The sequence below is a fragment of the Fundulus heteroclitus genome, chromosome 3 (assembly GCF_011125445.2).
Source record: "Fundulus heteroclitus isolate FHET01 chromosome 3, MU-UCD_Fhet_4.1, whole genome shotgun sequence".
Taxonomy (NCBI): domain Eukaryota; kingdom Metazoa; phylum Chordata; class Actinopteri; order Cyprinodontiformes; family Fundulidae; genus Fundulus; species Fundulus heteroclitus.
In genome coordinates this window covers 40,492,068-40,517,897 of record NC_046363.1, presented here as the reverse complement: position 1 = coordinate 40,517,897, position 25,830 = coordinate 40,492,068, and the positions used below count along the sequence as shown (strand labels likewise).

Sequence of the window (25,830 nt, the reverse complement as noted above, 5' to 3'; positions counted from 1 at the left end):
GATGTGGTTGCAGGTACACAAGTTTGTATTCTTCTTTGCACTTCACGAATCAGTTTTATTTGACCATGATTGTGAACACAATCAAGCAATTTAACTTTGGTTACAGCACTCACACGGTACATTAGCTACAGGTCTATAAATACAATCAATCAACTTTTATTTATAGAGCCCAAGGTGACCAAAGTCTTTGGGTATATTTTTGTTAAATGGAATTGAAGAAATTATCCTTTTTCAAATAATGTAATGTAACAATGCAATCAATAATATTTCACTAATAGGCTTCAAACTCAGGAAATAGCCTAAGATCAGGTGCATCTGGCAAAATTGGAACTTCATCGAATTTGGATTTGTTTTAGCATCCTTGCAGGGCTGCGGTTATCCCAACTCTTGTGCACCGATTCCGACACACTTTTTCCTTCCAGTCAACTTCCCAATAATACGTGGTTATGGTACAGCCAGCATCTTTAGCTCTCATCTGTCTTCCCCATGATTGTGTTGGCCATAACATGGCCAAAATATATATTTCCTGTGTTAAAAATTCATTATTTCAATATAAAAATTTCTGATAAACAGATTTTTTTTATTAGCTGTAAGCCTTAGAAATTAGAAATAAGTGGGGAAAAAAAAATGTTACTGCATATGAAATGTATATATTTTGGTTTCACATTTAACAATAAAATTACTGAAATTGATTAATTATTAATCTATGGAGCTGCACCTTTAAACTGTTAAATGGTCTCTAAGACTTCTGCATTTTTCCTCAGCTTAATGAAGACAGGTTATTAATAACTGTGTCCACTGATGAGGGGGAATAAAATAATTAGGATCAAAACTGGGCTGCACATTTGATAGCATTGTTGCCTTGCAGCAAGAAGGTCCAGGGTTTGAATCCCAGCCTGAGGTCCTCCTGTATAGAGTTTGCATGTTCTCCCTGTGCATGTGGGGGTTCTCTCCAGGTACTCTGGCTTCCTCCTACAGCCCAAAGACATAAATGTTAGTGTAACAGTCTCTCTAAATGGATATGTGTGAGTGGAGGGTTGTTTGTCCCGTGTGTCTCTAGTTGACCCGGACGGACTTAATAAAAACGTACCTAAATTCACCATATTCTTTAAAACAGAGAGGGTAAGGTATGCATATCTTTTAGCGTCGGTTATGGACTTTAAAGCCTCAGACAGGCTTCCAAAAAAGTGAGAATAAAGTGGACAGAGCACAGCGTTGGGTTACAAATGAATCATTTTTATTTTTTAGTGCAACATCACAACAAACAATTTTCACATGAGGTATTCAAAGGGATTTTTCTTTAGTTGTTGATACAAAACGTCCCACCATGATTGATGTTTAAAGTGTTGTGTATCGTTTTTTTTTTTTTTTCTTTTTTTAAAGCCTTTGGTTGGTTAGCCACATTCATTAGTTAAGTCTAACACATGGACAAGAATGGCACAGTAAAGCGTGGTGGGTCGGTGAGGCCAAGCCGAGGTAGCTCCGACCTTTCCCTCAGCCTGAGCTCACTTAAAGCTTTCTGTATGGATTTCATTAATTCCTACTTACAACAGTGGGATCAAACAGTATTTCAACTACACTAAACATTTGGAAATAACAGGGGGAGAGGGGAGGGGTGGCTTACAAATGTGGAAAAATAGCTTCTGTCTCCTCTGACCTTTCCTTTTTTTTCTTATTTCGGGATGAAGGCTTGATTCTCGGGGGGGATAATTCTAGTTTATGGAAAACAAGGAATAGGCAACGTTGATTACAGCAAGAACCTCCTTGCTTAGATTGTCACCTCCTTCTTTTTTGGTCTTGAGAGAATGATTTCATATATATATATACAGAACATGGATCGGTGGGACTCTAGCATACTGGCATTCAGCTTTGGCCGGATGGAAGCCTGCTCAGGCTCCTGTTTTGGATTGATTCCAGCACATTTGGTTTGGAGCAAAAAGACATGAAGAAGAGATGGATGGACAGACAAGATAGATAGATAGATAGATAGATAGATAGATAGATAGATAGATAAGACAGACAGACACCCTGACAGGATGGATTCTTTGGTTAAGGAATATCTTTGCCACACAACTCACACAGTTGAGGTAGATGGGTAAAGTCTTTGTGTACACACGGGGCGGGAAGGCGAGGACGGAGACACCGGGGATTCCAAAGTCCAAAAGACTTCCATCTGAAGACGCGGCCTCATGCCAGTTTCTCAGTTCCAGCTCTACATAAAACTGTTTTCCGCAACATAAAGACTCGGCAAACCCTTCCGGTGAATCCTCTGAGTGCTACGGTCAGCTCTGTTGAAACGATTCAGCGGTTACGCATTTAATCTTTGGTTGTTTTCTTCTTGTTAAAGCATAATCAGAATTAAAAAAAAACATAATTTTTTTTGGGTCTCTTTTCATTGTGTTCTGAAGGATCCATTAGATTTCAGTTCTGCTATTTCACCACCATCATCATGCTGCTCGGGTTTTTTGCGTCTGAGGGTTTCTGCGGAGGACACTAGGGGGTGCCGCAGGTTAAGAAGGCGAAGGGATCACCTGCAGCAGGCAGGGCTGTGTCCAGCCCTCCCGCCCTCCTGCCTGCCTCTCTGCACACAGAAGAAAAAGGAAGAGCCTTCCTGCTTGACACGGAGCAGAAGGTGGCTCAATACAAACAGCCCTGTCTCCGTGTTCGGCTCCCCCGGTCAGAGAGACAAAGGGAAACCTGAAAGGTGTCACCTCAGCTTTGATACGATGACAGTGGCGAGCAGAAGAGCCTTTAAGCTCTTTTATTTTTAATTTTTTTTTTTTTCATCCTGGCACTGACCTGACCCCCACCCCCTTAGCTCACAGCATGCTTACAATTGTCACTCATTAAAGTTTAATTCAGCTCCATGCCCCAGTACTCCAACGCCTCCTGCTCCTCAAACAACCCCCCCCCCCCCCTCTCCATCCTACACACATACACACTACCATCCTCACCCTGGATGATTCAGCCTCCTCTCTGATGTCTCACCCACTCCCTCCACCCCTTTCTGAATGCCCCCCCCACCACCACCCCACCCCAAAGCCCACAGGTCTGGCCAACAGCAGACCTCAGTCCGGGAACCCAGAGAGGAGACGGGATAAAAAAAGCCTCCACTTTGAAGTCCACGAAAAAGTCGATGGCCTCTTTCATGGCCGCTCGTCTTTCAAGTGCACGCTGTGAAGGGGGCTTCACCGATCCGCCCCCTTTCTAGCGTTAAAGACAGAGAAAGAGGGAGAAAACGAGAGAGGGGTTCGGGGTGGAAAAAAGGGCCGTGTCAGCCTGGCCGATCGTTGGAAGCGTTTCCACAGAGGGGATGGGGGGGGGTCAGAGCGCGGGGTCTGTGGTGACTCTCCGGATTTATGCTTCCAAATAAACAGAACGGGGAAATCTGAGGGGTTGTGCTGTCCAGGCTGATCGGGGAACCTCAGAGACTGATGGAAATTGCAAGAAATCCCAGATGATTGAGAAGGGTCCTTTAAGACGCTTTGAGAAACCCTCGCAACCGAATCTAGATGACAAGAAAACAAGTGTTGAACTGTAACAGGGGGGGGGGCTCGGAATCTGGGCCCCCAAAGTTAGATACCAAAGATATTCATAAGATGAGAGATGTCTCAGGACCCCGAGGTGCCTAAGACCTTCAGAACCCAGTTAGTTTTATTTATTTTTTTGATACTGCAACAACAAAGGAATCCAAGAAGAAGAGGAACACCTTAACATGGAGCAGGAGTAAACTCTAAAATAGAAAACAAAAACGTCTCGGGACTAGGCATGGGCTGGTTCTCGGTTTTTAAAACTATAACAATTTTCCGTCGTATAATTCCTGCAGTTGACGATCCTTTAAGCGAGACGCCTGAGAACGCGGTGGTATTAAGCAGTTTCCCCAGGCAGTATCGCAGCCCTGCCCCTCCCCCACCTGTTGCTGTGAGCTGCCATGAGCCGGGTTAAAGAAGTCTGCACTGTCTACACAAATTCAGCTATTTGAAAATATTTCCAGTCGCAAAAAAATAAAAATAAAAGAGCGGACAGTTATGGCGGGGAAACATCAGATCGTTAAAACGCTGTTTTAACGCCACAACAGGAAAGCTACCACCGGCGTGTCTCTTAGACAGCACCCCCCCCCCCCCCCCCCCCCCGAGCCCATAGCCTGACTAATCAACCAGCTGATGCTTCGTGCCACACTCACAGTGTCAGCATATTGTACTTTACATCTCCGTATATCAGAATAGGAACTACTATTGTTACGAAACACATTATTTTAACCACAACAGTCAATCTGCATGAAGAATACCCGCTTTTTCTGTATTAAATGAAGGCAATAAGATCCTGTTCTACGTTTTTGTTCTGAACGTTTGAGTAAATAAGGACGACGCAGGTCACGTCGCCCTACCGTGACAGCCCATGCCTAGGTGGAACTGAGAGAACTGTCAGAAGGGCCCGGCATTGTGTGGGACGGTGACATGACACTGAGACATAGACAGGAGAGCCTGCGCTGTGCTGAGATGACGGGTCACAGCCATGCATGTTCAGCCAATCAGCAGCCGGCATGTTTGCACGTGACCAAGGTGGACTCCCACGTTCGCATTGAGAGGCTCCCCGGGCGCTTCGTGGCCCTCCTCCACGTGGAAGGAGGGCGACGTCTGGATCTAACTTCTACAAGCCACCCGTGAACCCGTGGGAGACCACGCCGTCGTCGTCGTCTTTAGCAGAATCAGTTCTAAACGTCGTCACAACATTCAAACAAGCTTTGACCTTGGCATCAAGAGATAACAGCAGAGACATTTGCAAGAGTAAAGAATTCCCCATTTTCCTACATTAAATTAAAAAAAAGCAACACAAAGGAAAACCGCAAAAAGGACCAGGCCTTTCAGGATAGAGAGATAGAACGTCACGTGGTGGATCGGGTGCTGGGTTCAGGGATTGTGGGTCGTACATTCAGGGAGGCAATGTTAATCTTTGGTATTACGATGGGATTCTACAGCTAAAAGTGCCCATCAGAAAAAAGTCTTCAGTTTCACACAGACATACGGAGCATCGTTAAATAAATACTTACAGTATATAGATGGCATAAATAAATTACCAAATAAATACAGAGAGGAAAACAAAAGGCAAACAATAAATACACAAACGCAGTAATAAATACCATAAATCAGGTCAGTAATTGCATTTCAAATGTTCTCGGTTGGATTCTGCTGTTGGCTATAAGGAGGCGTGTTAAAGCCTTTCCTTTGAAGACCAAAGAAAATTAAAAATGACCTTCAGCGGGGCTGAAAACAAACCGCCCCACGCTTCCAACATGGTTCCTATAAATAGAGCGATGTGCTTGAAATCTGTACAAAAAGGGCAGAAAGAATCACATTCCTCCATTTTCTAGACATCTGTTAAAAAAACACTTCAGAATGGAGCAGAGGCGAGCACAGTTATTTGTAAATGAGCTGAAAAAAATACTAAAATCTCACTATACACTGTGTCAGGTGTAGCTCTTCTGTATGAAACGTTTTGTGTTCAAATTAATTTTTTGGTTGTTTTTTGTTGTTTTGTGGCTTGATTTCGAGTCAGAAATGGCTGAGGAGCTCTCGCTTTGGAAGCTCAGCGACAGTCTTAAAGCTAAAATCGGTTGCATCAACAAGTCTGTTTCCGCGTCCTACTTGTGTTTATCGATTCTGTAACCGTGTGAGCGTCACGTCGGAGATCCACCCCCCCCCCCCCCCCTCCCGCCCTGAAACCTCTGATTAATTCAAGGCGAGACGGTTCCGACAAAAACGCTGCAGACGCTCTCCGCCGGTCGTTTGTGATTGACGGCTGGGGTTTACGGATGCCAACGGGAACCCCACCCTGATTATTCCAGGCTCCCGACTTGAAACAGCACCAAAAAAACAGTCCTGGGAACCATCACAATGGAAACACATGCTTAAGAAAGGGGAAATTGACTTCATCACAAAAAAATAAATAAAACTGCCTTTTCTTCCTCTTTCACCTTGATTCTCGAGGAAAAAAAAGGGGGGCACTGGGGAAGTGGGGGGGTTGGGATTAACATCTTTGGATGACGGTGAACACTTTTGATTAGAAACGTACGGGATGGAGCTCTCCAGGCGTGAGTAAGCGGCACCTCTTGATTCTTCACGTTTGGAGAGATGGGAACAGAGTCGAAGGTACACCAAAATATGCTTCCTCCTGATTTGCGATACCCTCATCATCTCTAATCTACATAACCAAAATAATGCAATGGGATGGCGTCTATGCCAGGGCGTTAATCTTCTTCGCACCCTTGACTGTACAAGCAGGACCTCACGTCCTGGGGATTTTTATCACTCTAGGCATCGCCTCCTTCCATTTCAAGGAGGCGATCGACTTTGGTTTTCGGGAAAATGCTTCGTAAAAATCATCTCTCCCTCTGATAACGAGGAGGACATCTGTAACGCCTGATCTCCCCCTAGACCAGTCTATGTGCCCCCCCCGCCCCGCCCCGCCCCCTAGCCTTGCTCCCTCGGCGCCCTCCCCAACGCACCTCCGGGACGGCCCGTCATCACGCGGTGCTGCAGGACACCGCGGAGGAGGAGACGCTGGAGCCCGAGGAGCCGGTGGAGGACGGGCGGCCCTCGTCGGCCCACTTGTTGAGGTTGCGTCGGCGGGCGTTCATGAAGAAGTTGCTGACGGTGGAGAGCTCCAGGCCCAGCTGCTGGGAGATGGTGACCTGCAGTTCTTTGGTCGGGCGGTGGTTCTCCCTGAAGATGGCCATGAGCGTGCGCCGCTGCAGGTCGGTGAACACCAGCCGGGTGCGCTTGGGGCCCTGGTTGCGCTCCAGCTTGCTCTGCTCCTGCTCCTTGCGCTTGCAGGCTGTGGGCACACAGGAGGAGAGGCGCATTAGAAGGGAGGGGGGTGGGGGGGGGGAAACAGGTTGGCTAACAGAGCGACGGGCTAACTAGGACAAATGGATTAAGCTGAGGGAAAGTGGATTTGTTGAAAGAAAACAGATTAGCTAAGCAACTTTGATTAGTTGAAAGAGATGAATCAGCAACTTGTTTCATTGTGGAGGAATCAAGATGTTCAGCCTCTCACATCTTGCTGCCAGTCAAAGGCTGGCGGCGGCTGGGGAAATAAAATAAAATAAAAAACACCTCCAGGCCGGTGCCTAATGCTTTCATTGTCTGTTTTTATGGCTCCTTAATTAAAAAGGTTTTCCTTTTTAGTCGTGTTTAAACTGGAAAATGAATCAAAAACCTTTTTATTGTTATTAATTATGTCATGTTAAAACATTCCTTCCATACACGACAGACACCTTGGTTATTTCAACCACATCCATGCAGAACGGTTCAGTTTTCTCCTTGCTGTATTTAGTGAAATTGATTTTTTTCCTTTTTTAAGGGTTGTTGAAAATGTCCTGATGTGTTACATTCTGGATTTAAATGTTATATTACAACATGGGCAGGTATACAATTCTCATAGTTAAATCTATCACAGTGTCAACACAAATATTAAAAGAAAACACACAACATGATCTGCCTACTGCTTTTTAATGCAAAAGAGCAACAGCTATTCTTAATCCTGTGAAAAATAAGATGCATTTATTGCGAATAAACATCTAACTTTAAAATTATAGTAATGACTATCATACCTTCAATCATTTCCCTAGATTTACTGTTTAACCAAAAACTCATAATAAAGATCAGCTAAATTCTAAGGCAGTTTTTAAGTGAATATGGTTGCTGCACCAAATATGACACTTTTTTTTTTACAGTTCTGCTGTTTATAAAGCAACACAAGTATGATGAACGGGTAAATTATCTGGATTATCTGCTCAGACGGAGCAGATATCTGCTTAACAAACATGCTGCTGGTTTAAAAACAGCATTACCTTAATGAGCATCAGCTTTCTCTGGCATCTAGTTTAAGGGGCTTTCAGCCGCAGGAATATATGGTGCTGGCCTCCATACGATCAGAGAAAACTTACGAAAACTCCATGAAGAGATTTTAAATGTTTGCATTAAAACTCTTTGCAATTTTTAAGATGTATTGTTAAACCCTTGATGCACCTCGGTACTGGAAACCAACCAACAAATGCAAAAATCACGACCACAGAGCAGCAGACGAGCAAACTTCAAAGGCTTGCTTCACCTCAAGGTTAATAAAAAATATTAACTTTCCAAAAGAAAGAAAAATAGATTTTAAATCTATTAACTGGTGCCACTGCGTAGTCAGACCTTCTGCATTCGTATTCATTTATTTCTGAATCTGTGGTCCACAGAGGATATTAACATTCATTGTTTCTTGTTAAAGTGTTAAAGTTCCTGATTCTCCAAAAAGTGCAAACAGTGACTGGGGTGAAAAATAAAACAACCCTCTGGTGATTTATTTGTTTTAAATCTGTATTTATTCTGATTGTTTTTCTCTGTCAGCCTTGAATACATCAACAGCGAAATGAAAACCCCGGGTCTGGGTTAAACACCACTGCAGTCTGCACAATCACATAATCAATGCTCGCTTATGAGAAAGTGTAAAAAATCTAAAATATATATATACATATATATATAAAATCGCCCTGCCAAATAAAGCAGCGCGGCTCAGCGAGAAACGAGCAGCAGCCCTGAGTGTGTGGGCTGAGCGCAGATCCATTTTGAGCCTCAGACGAGCATTTTGAATTCAGGCTGCATGTTCCTTTCTGCATATCCATCGCTGAACCCTTCACCTCTAACACGCTGTAATTCCGTATTTACAGGAAACAAAACACCAACCTCTGCCTTTGTGCACCCAGCCAACTCCCCACCACCACCCCTTCCTCCACTCCTCTCTTCCTCTATCCATCTCCTTCCACTTCCTCTCTTTCCCCCTCCCCTTAGTGAACGCTACAACATCATTAGTTTCACATAAAAGTCATTTGCATGTGGCGGCGGTGAGTGAGTAATAATCACTTTAAAGCAGGACTCATTTATTTTCTGGTTTAGGCGGAGTGACGTCAGGGCTGATGGAAACGCGCCGAGTCCGCACCGCCCAGGGTATTCTGGATGCCTTAAATGGGCTGCCACATATTTAGGAGAGTCGTGCAATTACCTAAATGCACACTTTTAAGAGGTTTCAATCAGCGCCGTGTGGCTGTTTTGCTGATGGTATCAGATGCATTTGTAAGAGTAAGCAGAGGAGGACCGAGCAGAGCAGAGCGGACGCACACACACCGAGGCCCAAACAGGTGTTAGAACCCTAGTTTAAACATTTCTTAATTAGCATGGCATAATGCACGGCTAAAATATGAATAAAAATTGGACTCCATCCTTTAAATAGTAGATCTTTTAGCCTTTTGAATGTAAAAATCCACCTTTATCTGAAATAAAAAAATAGGAAAAGCATTTAAATGGGATTTTCAAGAAACTATCAATCACTATTTAAAAAAAAAATCAACTTCAAATTACTCAGATTTAAAAAAAAAAAAATAAGCTTCTTATCATAATTATGTTCTCATTGTAGAAAGAAAAATGCCTCTAGAGTTTGTAACACCTAGAGTAACAGCAGCAGCCGGCGTGTTTCCAGCCCAAACACGCGCACAGACACTCCGTCCGGTTCACACACGCTACAGACATAGATTTTATAAACCCCTGATTCTGCCTTTTTCTCTCATAACAGCTCTGACACGTCCAATTGATTGGCCCACGGCTTCCCATTGAGAACCACATCCAGGCTGCTGCTGAGGGTGCTCCGCTGTACGACCACCTCTCCACTCCTCCAACTCGCGCCAGCAGATTTCTCTCATTAGCAGGGTGCTTGAGAAACAAGCGTGACCCCGCTCCGCCGCCTTTCGCCGTTTTCTACGGCAGGGCCGTGGAAAGCGCCCAGCAGCCAGACGCTCCCTGCCGCCTGGTGCGCCTCTGGGGGGTTTTTGGGTCGGGCTGAGTTTTTCTGGAACTTAGCCTCTCAAGTGGACATGAATAAATCTGTATCACGAAAAATTCCCAGCGAACTTGGAAATCGTTATGCGGAGGAAATGTTTTGACTTGGGGGATGCGCTCTTGTCAACTTGAGATTACAAGGGGCCTGTTTGGCTTTTAGGGCATCAAGAGCTCGTTTGCATTTCTGAGAGTTATCGAACCGCGTCTCATTAAAACCCGAAACGGGCCGAGACGTCAGCGGCATGTCGATAGCACCGCAAGTACTTCTTTTTTTTTTTTTTTTTTTTTCTGGTGCAAATCTTACATTTTTACTGCTGTTACACCGTTTTCACTGTCAGTATTTGTCGGCTGGGGTGTAAGGGGTGTAGTGTACACGGTGGTCCACTCTCAGGTCCTGTAGTGGAGAGCTTGTAGCCGGGATTTACGGCTTGTTGGAGGAGTCGCCGTGTCCTGCCACTCTCCTCCTCCTCCTCCTCCTCCTCCTCTCCATCCCTTTCTCGCCGCTCCGCCTCACAGACGATCACAACGCCTGCCATTAAGTAAATGCTTCCTTATGCTGTAATCATGTGTAAAAGGCTCACAATTACCATGCTATAAATCCCAGGCACTGGGGCTACTCCTGGAGATATAAATATTCCCCTATAGGCTTCTTATGATCGTGGGAACAGCCCCTAATCATGATGTATGCCCCTGTCTCGTGTTGCTGAAACGTGATCGAAAGTCCTTTCCCTACCCCCCGGCGTCCAAACCTACACTGCCCCCTCTCCCAGCTAGAACCCCCCCCCTACCCCCACCCCCCCACCCCAGCCTCCTTCCCCTCCATGTCCACCCCCTGCCCCATCCCCAGCCCACCCCCTGCTGATTTCTTGGGCCAGGGGCTGATAGAAATTATTGATTAAATCTGTGCAGCTCAGACTTCTCGACCCACAGAGGCTGGTTAACCCCTTCAGCGCTGGAGTGGGGGAAGCTGCAACAGCCGGATCCGGAAAAAAATAACAACAACAACAGCAGCAGCAGCGGCAAAGCCACGCCGGCCTGTTTGCAATTCCCGATATGCAAATGGGTCGGCTTTGACCTTTGAGCCTCGTCAGCTGAAACTGAACTGTACACAGCGGCAGCTGGAAGAGGCTGTGCAGGTTTTCATTGCTGTCTGGGGGGTGGGTGGGGGGGGGGGGGGGTTGGTGCAGAAGCCGGAGCCAACACGTAAACCGCATTGACCTTTCTTTTTCACTCAGACCTTTAGTCAAGGGCTTCGGCCATCATCTTTAAAGTTAGAGCCTCTGATCCCCTGCTTGACTTTAAGTGTCGGAGCTGTGTGGTCCTCATCCCGCCTCCTTCTCCGGCTAAATCCCCGCCGCCTCCTCCACAGCCTAAGGTTGGGCCTGGAGATGCATCTCGCATGCATGCAGGCGCGGCAATCCGCGGAGCGCACACAAGCGTGCACACGGACCAGATACTGCGGATAAAATCCGAGGCATCGCCTCCTCCGTTGTTGTTTTTTTTTTTGCAAAGTGTCTCTGCAGAAAGATTGTTATTCGAAGAGACAAAATGGCAGCAAGAGCCTTCCGTAATTACGGCGCGTCGCTCTCCAAGCTCTGCAGCTCCCCGTAGCAGACAAACAGTTATGAAAATAAGATAATGCCACTGGCTCACTATGAAGGGCCTTCTATGTATTTAAGCGAGTGCCGCATTAAAGGAGGGGGGGGGGGGGATCATTTTAAAACTTGAGGCGTGGAGGAGAGAGCACTCAAGCTACCTTCAGACTGAGGAGCACAGGGCACCACGCATTCTAATTCCAGTCTCGATTCGCCGAAGCGAAGGTGTGTGTGGGCAAAGCGTGCTGCTCTTTCCCATGGAAATCAATAGCGGCTTGTAATTAAACAAAAGGGGGTTGGCCAGGAGAGAGAGAGAGGGGGGGGGGGGAGAAAAAAAACAACAACCCCCTACGGAAAGTAGGTTATGTAGAAAAGTGCCGAGCTGTCTAAATTGTGGCTTTGCCAGGAACTAAATATGCAGTTTTAGAGTGTGTGGGAGAGGAGGGAGAGGGGAGCAATGTCAAACATTAAAACACTTCACTGTGTAGGCTTTAATTTTTTATGAGTCTGATTGATCGGCTGCTCAGACGTGGCGCTCCGGCTCGCTGAAATAATGTTTGTGTTTGTAAAGATGGAGGAAAAGAGAGGAGAGGAGAGGAGTGAACTGTGCTGGGGTTCTGCTAAAAAGAAAACAAAGACAAAGGGCTGATTTGATTTGGATCACGACAGGTTGGGTTTTAACGAGCCAGTCAAAGGGGCGGGGGGGGGTCCGCATAGAAAGGGCCCACGACGCTCCAGGATTGGATTAAACAAGTCGGCACTTTTAGCCAAATGACAGAACAAACCCCCGAGATAACTCATCTCCAGATAAGAGCTTTGGCCGTGATTGCCGTGACGTTTGGCTGAATAGAGGATGTACACATGTGCTCTCGGAGTTGAACAATCGGGGATCAATAATTGTGAAGGGATTGCAAGAGCGCACAATCATTACCTATGAACCCCATTGTGTTGTTGGGCTTAATCAGTCGAGCTGCTGACAGAGAGCGAAAAAGGCAGTGATGAACCGGGCGGGCTCGCACACACGTACAGCCCACAGACCCCTGCAGTGAGCAGAGACACACACACACACACTCACACACACACTCACACACACTCTGCTCAGCTCATATTACCGCGCCCGCTTGGATTTCTCCCCGTCCTGCGTGTATCAGATGGGGCCCCCGTCCCCGCGGAGGGACAACACTGTAACACGGCACTGTACGGCGTGCCGTCGTGTCTTCAGTCCACGTCCCAGAAGAATATTAAATGTCAAGCAGCAGATTACAATGTGCCTTTCAGATAAAATAAAAAAAGAAACCCCTAACTCTTAAATCTACACACACACACACACACACACACACACACACACACATTGCAGTTGTAGCAATTAGCTTTTGACTGATGTTTTAAAAAAAAAAACAGTTTGTTTTCTCCATCTGCAATTAAAAGATGCACACACACACACACACACACACAAAATAAACCCATCCTGAATTAATTCTGGAGGCCGCCCCTTGTCCTCCTAAGCTACGGCGAGGGGCTTCCCACAGGCAAAAGGACGTTTGCGTTCTCAGTGACGACGTCGATCAAAGGCGTCTGGCGAACGCTGCGGTGTGATTTGCATCAGGTGCCTCGCCAAGTCGACTCCGGCCAGGCGCTGAGCGCACATAAATCACCGCTCGCCTCAATCAATCGCTCCACAATGCCATATCTCGTGCAAATTATTTTGTGGCCTCAAAAGCGATTAGATTTCCAACCGCCTGCTCACGCCGATCTTCACGGTTCATTTGTGAGGAGGGCGAATGTCTGAGCCTCCCTTTTTTTTTCCCTCTCTTTCTTTCTCATGTTGGAGCTACTGTACAAATCAATAGCTGCTGCTGTTTGGGAGCAAAATAAACAAAGGAGTGGCCCATATGGACCCTCGCTGGCCCAGACTGGCCGGATGTTCTTATTATCAATACCTTATGAGCTTACAGGCCAGCCAGCTACCTTCTCAGTGTGGAAAACAGAAACATCCGTATGATGCTTCGCGCTCTTCCTCGTGTGTCAACCTGAGCTGCATACTGATCACTGGAGAGGGGCATTTTTCTCTCTCTTTTTTTTTTGGAAGATACAAAGAAGGCTGGCGTTTGGGGGGGACGGAGGAAAAGAGTGTGTTTTTGTTTGAGTGTGAGGGTGCATGTGTGAGACATACAGAGAGCAAAGCTAGATCTTACCCTCGAGCCGGAGTGAGGCCATCCTTTGAAACTCGGGCTCCTGCAGCCAGCGAGACATCCTCTTGAAGGTCTCGCGGCCAGACTTGAGCTTGCCCCAGGGCTTGGGGTTCCTCAGGAGGTCAGACAGGGTGCCCTGTGACCTACACAGGACCCTCTCGGCGAAGATGGCTTGAGGGATGCTGTAGCGCTTCAGCTCGGTGATGATCCTCTGGGCCACGTCCCGGGTGTTGATCTCCTCCCCGCCCCCTCCGCCCTGCGAGCCCGGCAGCATGCCCTCGCCGGGCGAGGACGCGGCGGGCGACGAGGAGTGCAGGTGCTCGGCCATCTTGGCCGACTGCTGGCTCGGGTGATGGTGAGGCTGGTAGTGCTGGCTGTAGAGGTGAGGGTGGTGGTTCGGGGTGTGCTGGTGAGACTCCATCTTGTTCAGCTGGTGCCCGACGGACACGTCGCCCCCTCCCAGGCCCGGCGGGGACATCTCTCTGCCGAAATCTGACGCCCGGCAGAAGAGGCTCCCTCCGTGGACGTCGTAGCCTGTGTGGAGCATCTGGCCGCCGTTGCCATTGGGGCTGTTGCCCAGGCTGCCGTAACCATGCATGGAGGAGCTGAGGCCTGAACCCGTGGTGGGGGGCGTCAGGCTTTGGGTCATAGCCAGCTCCTTTCCGTAGGGGTTGTAGAAGTTGGTGCTGAGGCCTCGGTCCTCGCGCATCAGGGTGAAGCTGCCGATGACGTTGCTGACGGGGAGGCAGGGGTGATGGTGGTGATGGTGGTGGTGGAACTTGTCGTCAAACGGCTGCAAGGGGGTCAGGGTGGTGTAGGTGCTGCCCGAGCTGGACGGAGAGTCGCCGCTGTAGCCCAGGGCCGACATGGAGTGGTCGTATCCCGAAGGACGGGGCTCGGGTTCCAGGGCCATGGAGGAGCTCCCGAGGGAAGGCCTGGGGAAGGCAGCAGAGAGGTCCCGCGTGTGCAGCATGGCCCTGCCGTCCTGGCTGTGGGCCAGATCCGAGTGGCTGTGCAAGGACATCTCCCCTAGACCCCCATCCATCTTCGATTTCAATAAATAAATGTGTGTTTCTTGCCACTGCGCGCCGTCGCTCTATCTTTGTTGTTGTTGTTGAACGGCCGGGCCAACAGTCTGGAAGGTCTCTTGTTACACCAGACTATGGATTTATTGATTTGTGAATTAATTGATTTCCGGGCTTACGGGGGTCTCTAATTAATTATCTGATAACATTAATTAGTGTCTTCAAACTCCCTCAAAGTCCCAGGAAAGGAGCTTGCAGCAGCATTGGGGTTGTTTTATTCTCACTTGTGCATCTGTTCGTGTCTTTGGTGCTCAGCTGGAGTCTGGAGCCTCGGTCGCTTTTGTGCCTGCGTGCGACAAGACAGCGGATGTTACCCCCCTGAATTCAAACTTTCATTCACGCACAGAAGGAGAGACACACAAAAAAAAAGAACGACATTGCGTTCTCCCTCTTTCTTATTGACCTTATTTCACGCATTCGCGTCGTAAACAACAACAGCAGGTTACTCGGAGACTTCATTTCTACGCACATTCCACGCGAAAGCACCGACACGAGAACTTGGTTGGTTTCATTCTGGCCTCGCCTCGCCAATTAATGCAATTTCCCCGCTGCGTGCATGCATGCAAAGTAACATCCAGAAGAAAAGAGCGCACAGGCGGCGCGCTGCACATCACCGGCGCATCGCACAGCAGAGGCTCTGCCTACCAAACGTCGCGTCGTGGCCAAACGTGGGGCTGCTGAAAGATCGGGGGAACCCTACCTTTTATTTTATCCGCTGCTCCGAGCGCATCCGCGGCTGCCGTCCACCCTGTGCATTTCCACGACCGCGTCGCTGAGCAGACCCACGGATTCACACAATCGCTCCGCTTGCGCCCCGAGCTCGTACATCCACCAAAAAACCGTGCGCAGCGCAAAAACACAGAGGGCAAAAAGAAAGCCGCATCTGCGATTTCAGGTGGATTTCTGGAGCCCTTCGCGTTTGTTTTGTTATATATATATTTTTTTCACTCCTAAGACAATCTCCAGGTCCACGCTCCGTGTTTTCGCTCTGTTACCAGCACTTCTCTTTTTCTTTCATTATCTCGTGAGATTTTCCTCCTCCTCCTCCTCTTGCCTCTCTGCCTGCCACTTCATCGATCTCACCACCAACTCTTTCTCCTCCTCCTCCTCCTCCCTTTGCTCGCATTGACTCCCAGCTTTCAGTGCGTCACGGCCTTAAAAATCTGACAGATGTGCGATGAAATTCCTACTCCAATTAACCCTTTCTCTCTGGGGGGGAGGAGGAGGAGGAGGAAAACAGCAGAGAGGAGGGGTGTGCGCGGAGGTGGAGATGCTCTCTTTCTCATAACCCCACAGGTTAAGCCTCTTTCGGCTGATTGTATGCACAAACTTGTGAATTATGTGCGGACATCTCGGCTGCATAAAATGGTTCAGTCCTTCTTTTTTTATGGAACAGGTCCTGTTTTTGTCACTGTGCATCACGGGGGCATTTTAGGAATGAGAAAACTAGAACAAAGAAGTTCCTGGTAAGAGAAATTAACAAATATTATTCTGAATTTGAGCTCTGCAAACCAAACATTATCAGAGCATCATGGGATCAGAGCAGGTCCAGGGCTGTTTAAGGCCCTAAAGAGACTTTGATTGGGGGGATGGGGGGGGGGGGGGGGGGGGGGGGGGGGGTCATTTCAGCTAAGTGTTTTATTTATTTGTTTATTTATTTATCTATTTATTTATCTATTTATTTATTTATTGCAAAACTATTGTATTCAGAGCAGATTTTTACTGTTGAAGCTGTACAGTAGATATAAATCTTGATATTGCAGATTTACAAAGAAATATGGTAAAATCCTAATACTGTAATTTACATGTCAGTTGTGTTAAAAAGAAGAAAGAAACACACAGCCACTACTCATCTTTAAACAAACCAAGCTGCTGTTTTCTCGACTTGCAATATCATGATATTTTTGGTTATTATCTTATGTACATCATTTGAAAACAGGGCTTTTTGTGTAAATGCACCAGATAACTGAACTGTTAAGTGGATTGTAGCTGTTATTGATGACATGCAGTATTTTATTCAACAGTAAGTCTTTAAAATTCTGTTCTGCTGTTTTAAATGTACCGATTCCCTTCTCTATGTTGGTTTAAAATAAAATAATTGTATTATAGATTTATCAAACAAAATCCACTGAATATATGTTGCAGGAGACTAACAATTTGCAGAATAGATAGATAGATAGATAGATAGATAGATAGATAGATAGATAGATAGATAGATAGATAGATAGATAGATAGATAGATAGATAGATAGATAGATAGATAGATAGATAGATAGATAGATAGATAGATAGATAGATATTACATTATACATCTTACATAACTCTAAATATAGTTATCAACTGCAAAGTATCTGCCACACAGTATACTGCATTAACTGACTTTACAAGCAAGCATGTGTAGCTATAGATTTATACCAACAGCACAAAGAGAGTAAAAATAAATCAAATCTTTTTTTCTTTTTTTTTTTTTTTTTTCTTTTTTTTGTTCTATGGAAATTGAGCTTTGAAGTTATTATTGGTTAATTAGAGAAAGAAACGTCCAAGACATTGATCCACACATTTTCATGAAAAAGCAAATTTAGATAATTTCTTGGAAAGCCAGCAATTTCTGATGACGTCGGCATAGTTTTAGTTTGTCCTTATTTCTCTAGATTCCCATGTGTGTGAAACGATAGAAAGTAAAAAAATAGTTAGTGCATAAACTGATTTACATATTTTAACCTGTTTGGTTTCACGCATACAAAAGGTTTACATCTGTAAGTTAGACCGTTTTACTGCTCTTGGGGGCCCTCTGTTGGCCCGGAGGTCTCAAAGCTGCTGCTTAGTTTGCTTTTGCCTTGGGCTGGATATGCTTAGGATGTTTAGGGGAACAGACGCTGAAAATCAACTTAGTGCTTTCTTTACATACAATTTCCACTTGCGTGTTCTGGTCGTTTTGGTCTAGATAAAAGGAAAAAAGCTGTACTGTTGTGTTTTTCTATTCTTTCTATTGCTTTAAATCCCACCTTTCAGCATAAACGCTGTGAAGCGTACTGTGTCCAGTACTCGTCTCCATTCAATCAGGCTTCATTCTGGAAAGTCCCTTAACAAGATCAGCGAGCCCCCTTCATCAGCCCAGCCGCCCCCTCTGTCTTCCACGACACGCGCGACCTGCTGCTGTGCGCGCGTGCACGTCAAAGTGCTCAGGCGCGTGTGCGAATCGGTGCAACGCGAGGCGTATTTACGCGCTGACAACGAAGCTTTTGCTTAGATGTGTTTCATGTATTCATCAGTTTACGTTTATTCTAACTGTGCATTAGGTTAACTGAGCGCGGAAGAGTGCGTGCATGCGTGCGTGCATGCGTGCGTGCGTTTTGTTTTCAGGCCGCGCGCATCTACGCGTGCATGTTAAAGTCCCCAGCAGTTGTCACTTCTTATGCAGTCTGGGTACAGTGGAAGGCACATTTACGAACGCATAACTATATTTGCTTTATATATATATATATATATATATATATATATATATATATATATATATATATATATATATATATATATATATATATATATATATATATATATATATATATATATATATATATGCGTGGAACGCAGATGCACTTCTGTCTGTAAACCTCTGTTTACGCATCCCCCTGCACCGCTTTATGTTTCTTTGTGTGCATTTAATTATGCGAGCCGGCGCCTGCTTCTTGCGCGCACAGCTTCCCCGGGTACACCCGTGGTGGTGTCTGCGTGGACGTGGGGCCCCGGCGTGCGTGTTTGCGCGCGTGCCGACCTGAGCGAGGAAAAACTCGGAGGCTCAGACAGGAGCGGAGGGGCAGAGAGCGCATACTAATCATATCTGTCTGTCAGTTTAATTTTCAGAGATGACCAGCTCTGGCGTTTGGAAAACAGCGAGGCGGTGCGCGGTGTGGGACCGCCGGCTTCCCGGAGCAGATGCTGCCCTATCGATCCGCCCCATGTAGCCACAGCGCGGCACGGAGGGATGCGTGTGTGGATGGTGAGGGTAGCTGGAGGTAGAAAAAAACATGGTCAACGGATACAAGCTGAAGGGCAAAAAGCGTGTCCTTCTGTGGTTGTGGGTGAAAGTTCAGCCACTGTGTCTGGAAAACACAAGATGCCACACAAACTGCAGACCCAGTGGGCCAAGCAGCTCTGACACCCGCAGAGAGGTTCTGCACGAAGCCCTCAGCCACCCAGCCTGCACCACGAAGCTGAGACTCTGTGCATAAAGTGGAGTAACGATGAAAAATTGTATTTCATCCTCTTAAGCGAATTCAAGATTCAAATCTCTTGATCGCGACTAATAAGGCTCTTCCCATTTGAAGCATTTGGCTTTTGCTCCCAGTCACTCACAGGGACACGGCAGCGTTTTGCTGTTCAGCCATTTAGCTGATGCCCTCGCAGGGATTCGCAGGGATAACAGCGGAAGCTCCACTTCTTCCATTACTAAATGGCAATAAATAGGCGCTCACGCTTTAGCCGCAGCTAAAGATGCGTATGGATGAGGCTCTTAATCTGAAGCCTGTTCAGCTTTTAGCCGACGCTTAAATCCTCCATCACAATATCGCAGGGAGCAGAAAGCTAGAGGGTCAGAGGTCAAAGGACAGTGGCGCGACCTTAAAATGGCCAGGCGCGAGCCGGAGCGCAAACCGAGTCAGCAGAGAGGAGGCGAAAGGGTTTCATTTTCTGCGCTGATTAAGGATCCAGAAACCCATGCAGCTCCTCTGCTGGCTGATGAGTTTCCAGCCGATGGCTTGTCAGTATTCATAAATTCATATTTAATACAAGAGAGGAGAAGGGGTGGGGGGGGAAGAAACACTGAGCCATATCAGAAGGTATTTTCTGTGCCCATGCCGACGTGCTGTGAATGCAGAAGCGGAAGGGCCTGCAATGCAAAGCTCCCCGAGCCGCTGCAGAAAGAGCAGCAACAGGATGCAGGGACGCAGAGAGTCCACAAACACCGCCCAAATCTGCAGTTTAATCGCCGAGTAAACGGAATCAATTATTGGGAAGCCATAATTGATGGAGCGCATGCGCGTAGATGCCAGTTTGAATGAGATATTGACTTCGAGTTTGTGGCGGTGAAAAGGATCATTTAAATGACAATGATGCGACGAGCATGAGTAAAAAACAGACTGGAATCTAAAAAAAATAATTATATGAGAATATTTTTTCTCTCTCTGCTTTTCATATATTTATTTACAAAAGGTTCCACGATGCACAGAGGCTATGTTCAATAATATCTGATTAATGCATTTAATAACATTTCCAAAAAGCGTTGACAGCTGAACCTAATTTTAAATCTCTGCTTTAAAACTCTACAGATCGCTCATCCAATTTAAGAATATATTCACTAAATTATGACAGCTAGAATGCGCCACTTTACCCCAACCAGTCCCGCTGATGTTCCCACAAACGCACCAGCCAACCACAATGAGGACAAAACACAAACGGACTTTTCAGGTGATTTATTGTCATACAAAGACTTTTATTACACACACAATACTTATTCACAAGTTTTGCTTTTCATCCTTCTTTTCCTACGTAAGAAAAAGAGAATTATCTATTAAAAAAAAAAAAAGTTTAATAATGAAACAAACGAGAATAAACACGCCAGGTGTGAATATGGTCACGAGTAGAAAGGAAAAGAAAGGTGATAAATAGAGATTTTTTTATCAGCAGTGATTAAGGAACTATTTAATTATCACAACATCCTGCGTGTAACATAACTGTGCAGCTGGGTGTAAAAAGTGTCATCTTCATATTTTAAAAGCATTTCAAATATAAAATCTGAACCAAAGTGATAACCAGAAGCAGAGATATAGGGAGGTTTTCTTTGATATATTTGACATTAAATCGAAAAAAAAATAACTTGTACCTTGATGCTGAATGTTTTTATATTGTATGAATCCCAATTAAAATTAAAATTGGAAAATAATTGCAACCAAAACCTCTTTCAAGTCAAATAGAAGTTTTTAATGAGAAGTTATGAATTGTTCTGTAAATTCTTAATGATTGAAAAATCAATCATTTTAATATTGACGTTAAAGTTCAGGTGCTTTTTTTTTATCTGTTATTTAATTAAGTATTTTCAGTGGAAAAAAATCAAAACTTCTTTTGAAGAAAAAATGTGTTTTGTTTTTCTGAAATACACGTTTTCTCTTCACCTTTCTCCCCACAAAATGATTATTTAAACTAAAATAACAAAATAAATACATATTTTTTAAACTATTTTTCTTTTAAGAAATGATAAAACGGTCTATTTAAATAACTTGTCAACTTGTCAATTAGTGTTGATAACTTATCAACACTAATTGGAAAATTAATTTCCATGACTTTGTCTGGATTTGCAACTTTTATCATCTAGTTAAGAGAAATTTTTTGAAATATGGTTCGAATATTTATAGATATAAGCAAGAAAAAAACAGCAATCACATAGACATAAAAAGATAAAACAAACAAGCACTAAAATAAACCCTGAGATAAAAGCAGTGGTGTTAGTTTCCTGATTCTCAATAAGAACTCTGACAGCTCGTAATGACTTCCTGTTACAGTGACAACGCGCTGCTTCTCTCCTCCATTTTCCTGTCGCCAGCTTCCCTTTTTTTAAATCTCCCCCATCTCTAACTGATCAATACCATTGATTGTAATCACAAGACTCGGGGGTTACAGATCTCAATATATAATCAATAACGGAACTGATTTGGCCTGATTGGACGTCAAACGACGAACAAATTGACAGAAAAAATATGAAGTCGTTTGGCTTTATAGGTGAGCTGAGAGAGAATCTGCATTCTGGGTCAGGTGATTTTCAGAACAATACAATCAGTTATCCGAATTTTTTTTTTTTTTTTTTTACGCAATAGAAAATTTGAAAACACGTGCAAAATGCTGGATAATAATTTTTGGATATTTTATCTTTTTATTTTTATCTTGCTTTGGATAATCGTGAGGGACACTTGCAGGCCTGCAGCTCATCTGCATCAACAGCGTTTGGCGTCCTGCAGATATTGCATCGTTTTACCCTCTGATAAGGTGAGCGAACTGAAAGGAGCAGGGGAAATCTAAATAATAAAATGACAATCAGTGCAATAACCATTAAGCAACAAAGAACAAACTCCAATTCTTAACAGATGTTTCATTTTTTTTAAAATCTAAAACCATAAAAGATTAAATAAAACACGGTCAAAATAGTCTCTTTAGATCTTTTTCACGCGTTTTTAACGTAATCAAGGACTAAATGACTGTCTGATAATCTCTTTTTATTTTATGTTATTTTATTCCTTCTATTATTTGCAGATTTAGCTCGCAGTAATGATCCTCCTGCACGCCGGGGTGTGGAACTTGACTTCGCAGCGTGAATAATGTTATTATTGATCATATTTGGATTAATGCAAATGCACTCCTTTAATTCACTGGGCTGGGGTCCCGTGAACAGGCAGCCAGTGAGTGCCAGATCAGAGAGCAGGAAATAAAAAAAAATAGAAAATTAAAAGAAAAAGAAAAACTTTTGGTAAGCACGGGAAATATTATTTAGGCTTTAGTGGTTTGTGTTTCTCGGATTCGTTGCATTTTCTTCTATTTAAATCAACAATGAAGGCAGTCAGGTTTACTAAATATATCATTTATATAGATTGCATGTGTTTTTTTAATCATTTTTAATAACTGGAAACAAATTTATCTTGAAATCGAAGGCCACATCTGTTTGTTTGTCTGCGTGTGAACGCGCACGGCGTTTGAACGCGCATCAGCCAGTATCGATCCGCGCATTTTTAAACAGCCTCCCGTTTGCCCTACAACTATGTTTTTTCATAGAAAATGTAGATATTTCGCCGTTTAATTGGGGCCCCGCATTCGTTATGTAAATGAAATTATTTTGTGGAGCGAGCCGCAGGGGTAGAGAAGGAGAAAAAGTGTTTAATTAATGCAGAGAAAATGAGCTAGAAGGGGCGCAAAGGTCGATAAGTTCCGAGCTTGTCTCAGTTTTCTCTTTTTCTTCTTTCTTTTTTGTTTTTCAGTCCAAGTTTTTAAAAAGTTACACAGTCACACAGCAATTGGACGTTGCATGCACCTTAGATAGGTGGAAGTTAGCAAAGGTTTTTTTTTCTTCAATTTCAAACTGTGAACTAAAAGTAAGTACAATTTTCGTGAAATATGTTTATTTTTCCTTAATTTGAGCAGCTAAGTATGACAGTTTGCCAATGGAATGAGTATTTTTTACCCCTAAAATAGGATAATTAGATATCCTGCTCTTGAAATAAGATGATGGAGATATATTGTTCTTATTGTTCTTAAGTGCAAAAATCTTATTCCATTGGCTAATAGTCTTATTTAGCTGCTCAAATCAAGGAAAAATACATTCAGTTCAAGAAAACTTCACATACTTTTGGTTCCCTTTTTGCAGTGACACAATACAGAAACTGTGCTTTAACCTGAAGTTGATGTCACAAATTGAGTATTCTGCTATGTTCAATTCCAATGTTCATAGTGGATGCTCGCAGACCTTTCTCAGTTGCTATATATATATATATGTATATATATATATATATATATATATATATATATATATATATATATATATATATATATATATATATATTGTGGCATTCAAGTGAGAAGAGGAGCAAGTAAATATAATTGCATAATTGACAATAGACAAAACATGGACAACACAAGGACGTAAATGCACCCATGCACCTTCATATTTGCTTCAAACACAGTAGGTGGGTTAAACTGGAGCCAAATTACAGGGCGTCCCCGCCAAAAAAAGTGACTTTTTATCCCCCCAGACACGACCCATAGCAAATATCAGGTTAAGATCGGACGCAGTGGATCGGATAATCACGCAAACGAACCTCCTTAACATGCAAACACACACAAACAAACAAACATGCATGCACATGCTGAAAAGCTGAGACACTAACACACACATGAATGAATCTGCATCCCATCCCTCCCTCCATTTTGTCCCCCCCGACACTTTCCGGTTCTCTCCCAGTAGGGATCAGCAGACCACAAATCCTCTTTGCATGCCGCTTAACACTTACTGATGAAAATACCATCTACATATCGATCGCATAAACACTTACAGCTATTTTTGCCACTATAGTGCATGCATTCGCCCAGGCCTGTCGGTCTCACAGTGTGTGTGTGTGTGTGTGTGTGTGTGTGTGTGTGTGTGGATGAGAGGAGGCAGGTGTGTGTGTGTTTGTGTGGGAATAAGCGTGTTTGTCTCACTGCTGTAAAGTGTGTGTCAGTCTCTCCAGCCAGTCAGACGGTGTAACTCGGCGGGGGATCAAAGGCAGCAGGCTTTCTCTCACTCCCCTTTTTTTTTCTCCATCCTTGGATTTCCAGTCAGGTCGACCCCACCTTTGCATCCATTCCCCTCCTACAGACCCCCCCACCCCCCCTTACCCCACCCCTCCTCCCACTTCTCCTCTTCCTCATCCTCCTCCTCTTCCTTGTGTCCAGTTCCTTGCGTCTCTCTTCTCCTTCTCCTCCGCTTCCGGGACGTTCCGCTGATGTTCCTCTCACGCTCGTCTGTTAAATCCGCTCTGCATCCTCTTGCCCCCTCTCTAGGCGCCGGCTGCCGCTTCCTCTTCGTCCGTCCGAGGTGAGGCGAGGAGTGCTGGCCGTGTGCAGCCTCTCGTCTGCCTCCCTTTCACTCCCTCTCTCTCCCTCTCCCTTCTCTCTTTAATCAGCATGTTAATAAGAAAGGTAACTAATCAATACATTCAATGGCCTGGCTTGGCGATTGATACGATCTTCATTCACCTCCCCCTCGCTCCGAGCTGCTAAACACACAGAGTAACACGCAGACAAACACACACAACTCAGCAACCGGCTTGAGTTAAGAGGCCCTCAGAGGTAATTCCGGTCCGGTCGCTTTTAAAAACAAACCAAGCCTCGGCGTTTTTACTTCCTCTCAATGATTCGGTGGAACTAAATCAGGAGAGACGTTGGAGGGATGGATGCTGGCGTTGGAAGTGTGCTTGAAGCCGGACCTACTTTATTAAGCTGACGATGAGGATCTCTCTCGCTTGGGAAAAAAAGGTTTAGTGAGTGAAACCTCAGTTCAAACTTTATGCATATCAGTCTGCAAGCAGCGTCTGCATCTTCTGCAGAATTTCAGTTTTGCTCTGTTTGATCTGACAGTTCAGCGTTGCTGCCTGACCAAAACAGCCACGTATTCATTCTTCACCTCACTAACGTCCGCAGGAGCGTGCTCTGCAGGATGTGATGCAATCATGTAGCCCAGATCCCAAATTCTGACTGTCTTCCGCTTGGTACCGTGTGGGAGGGGTTGGAATAAAGTTTAAAGCTGTGCAGCACCTACAGCGTGCATTGACATCCCTGATATGAATGGGCTAAAAGTCTCACAGTGAAGCGTAATCTCACAATATGAAAATTTAGAGGAAAAAATCCAACCTTTAACTAAAGTATTACATTTAAATGTGGGGCAAATAAACAGCATAAAGAATCAATTGCTTTAAAAAAAAATCGCTGGTACTACAATTATTTGCACCCTGATATAGAATAAATGTCCTGGAATGTATTAACAGCGCTTTGCTCTGTCCGCATTTTGTGGATGTCGTCCGCATTGTTCCAAAAACGACTAAATTGAATATTTTCCGCACAATTCAAAATTCCCATAAAGGCAAAGGGATGCAGGTTTATTCGTTTTTTGTTGTTGTAGTTTTTTGTTATAATAAGAATACGAAACAAATAAGTGAAACAAAACTAAGCTCATATTGTCCTTAATAATCTTCTGGAAGTGAACTGGAGTCCACTTGTGCTAAATTTGTTTGACTGAACATATGAAAGTGCATATCAAAGCAGAAACAGAGTCTCTAAACCCCTCAAGCCTGATTATTCTTTATTTATTTTACCAAAGCAATGACTAGGTAAAAACACATAAGACTGTGGCAACGCTGAACCTCCTGAAAAACCACCGAAGGCTCCATTATTGGGAGATGGAGGCGGTTTACAACCAGAGGACCCTTCCCAGATCTGACCCCAGACCAGACTGAGTTAATCGGGAAGAACAACAACCCTGTTCAGATTTTCCCTGTGGAGCCAC

At 44.7% G+C, this 25,830-nt stretch overlaps 1 protein-coding gene across 1 annotated transcript; it reads right to left on the bottom strand.

Moving 5' to 3' along the window:
* Nucleotides 1–5,709: 5,709 nt before the first annotated feature.
* On the bottom strand, nt 5,710–15,923 carry onecutl (one cut domain, family member, like). The gene is made up of 3 exons (XM_012877423.3): nt 15,448–15,923; nt 13,666–15,033; nt 5,710–6,834 (listed from the first exon to the last, which is right to left on the bottom strand). The coding sequence occupies exons 2-3, from the start codon at nt 14,705–14,707 to the stop codon at nt 6,524–6,526; spliced, it is 1,353 nt and encodes a 450-aa protein (XP_012732877.1). The 5' UTR covers nt 14,708–15,033; nt 15,448–15,923; the 3' UTR covers nt 5,710–6,523.
* Between the last annotated feature and the right edge of the window lie 9,907 nt (nt 15,924–25,830).

Coding starts and splice junctions, on each gene's coding strand:
- onecutl (XM_012877423.3), bottom strand. CDS start 14,707: ATGGATGGGGGTCTAGGGGAGATGTCCTTGCACAGCCACTCGGATCTG. Junction 6,835..13,665: donor GGCCTCACTCCGGCTCGAGG/GTAAGATCTAGC, acceptor GTGTGCCCACAG/CCTGCAAGCGCAAGGAGCAG.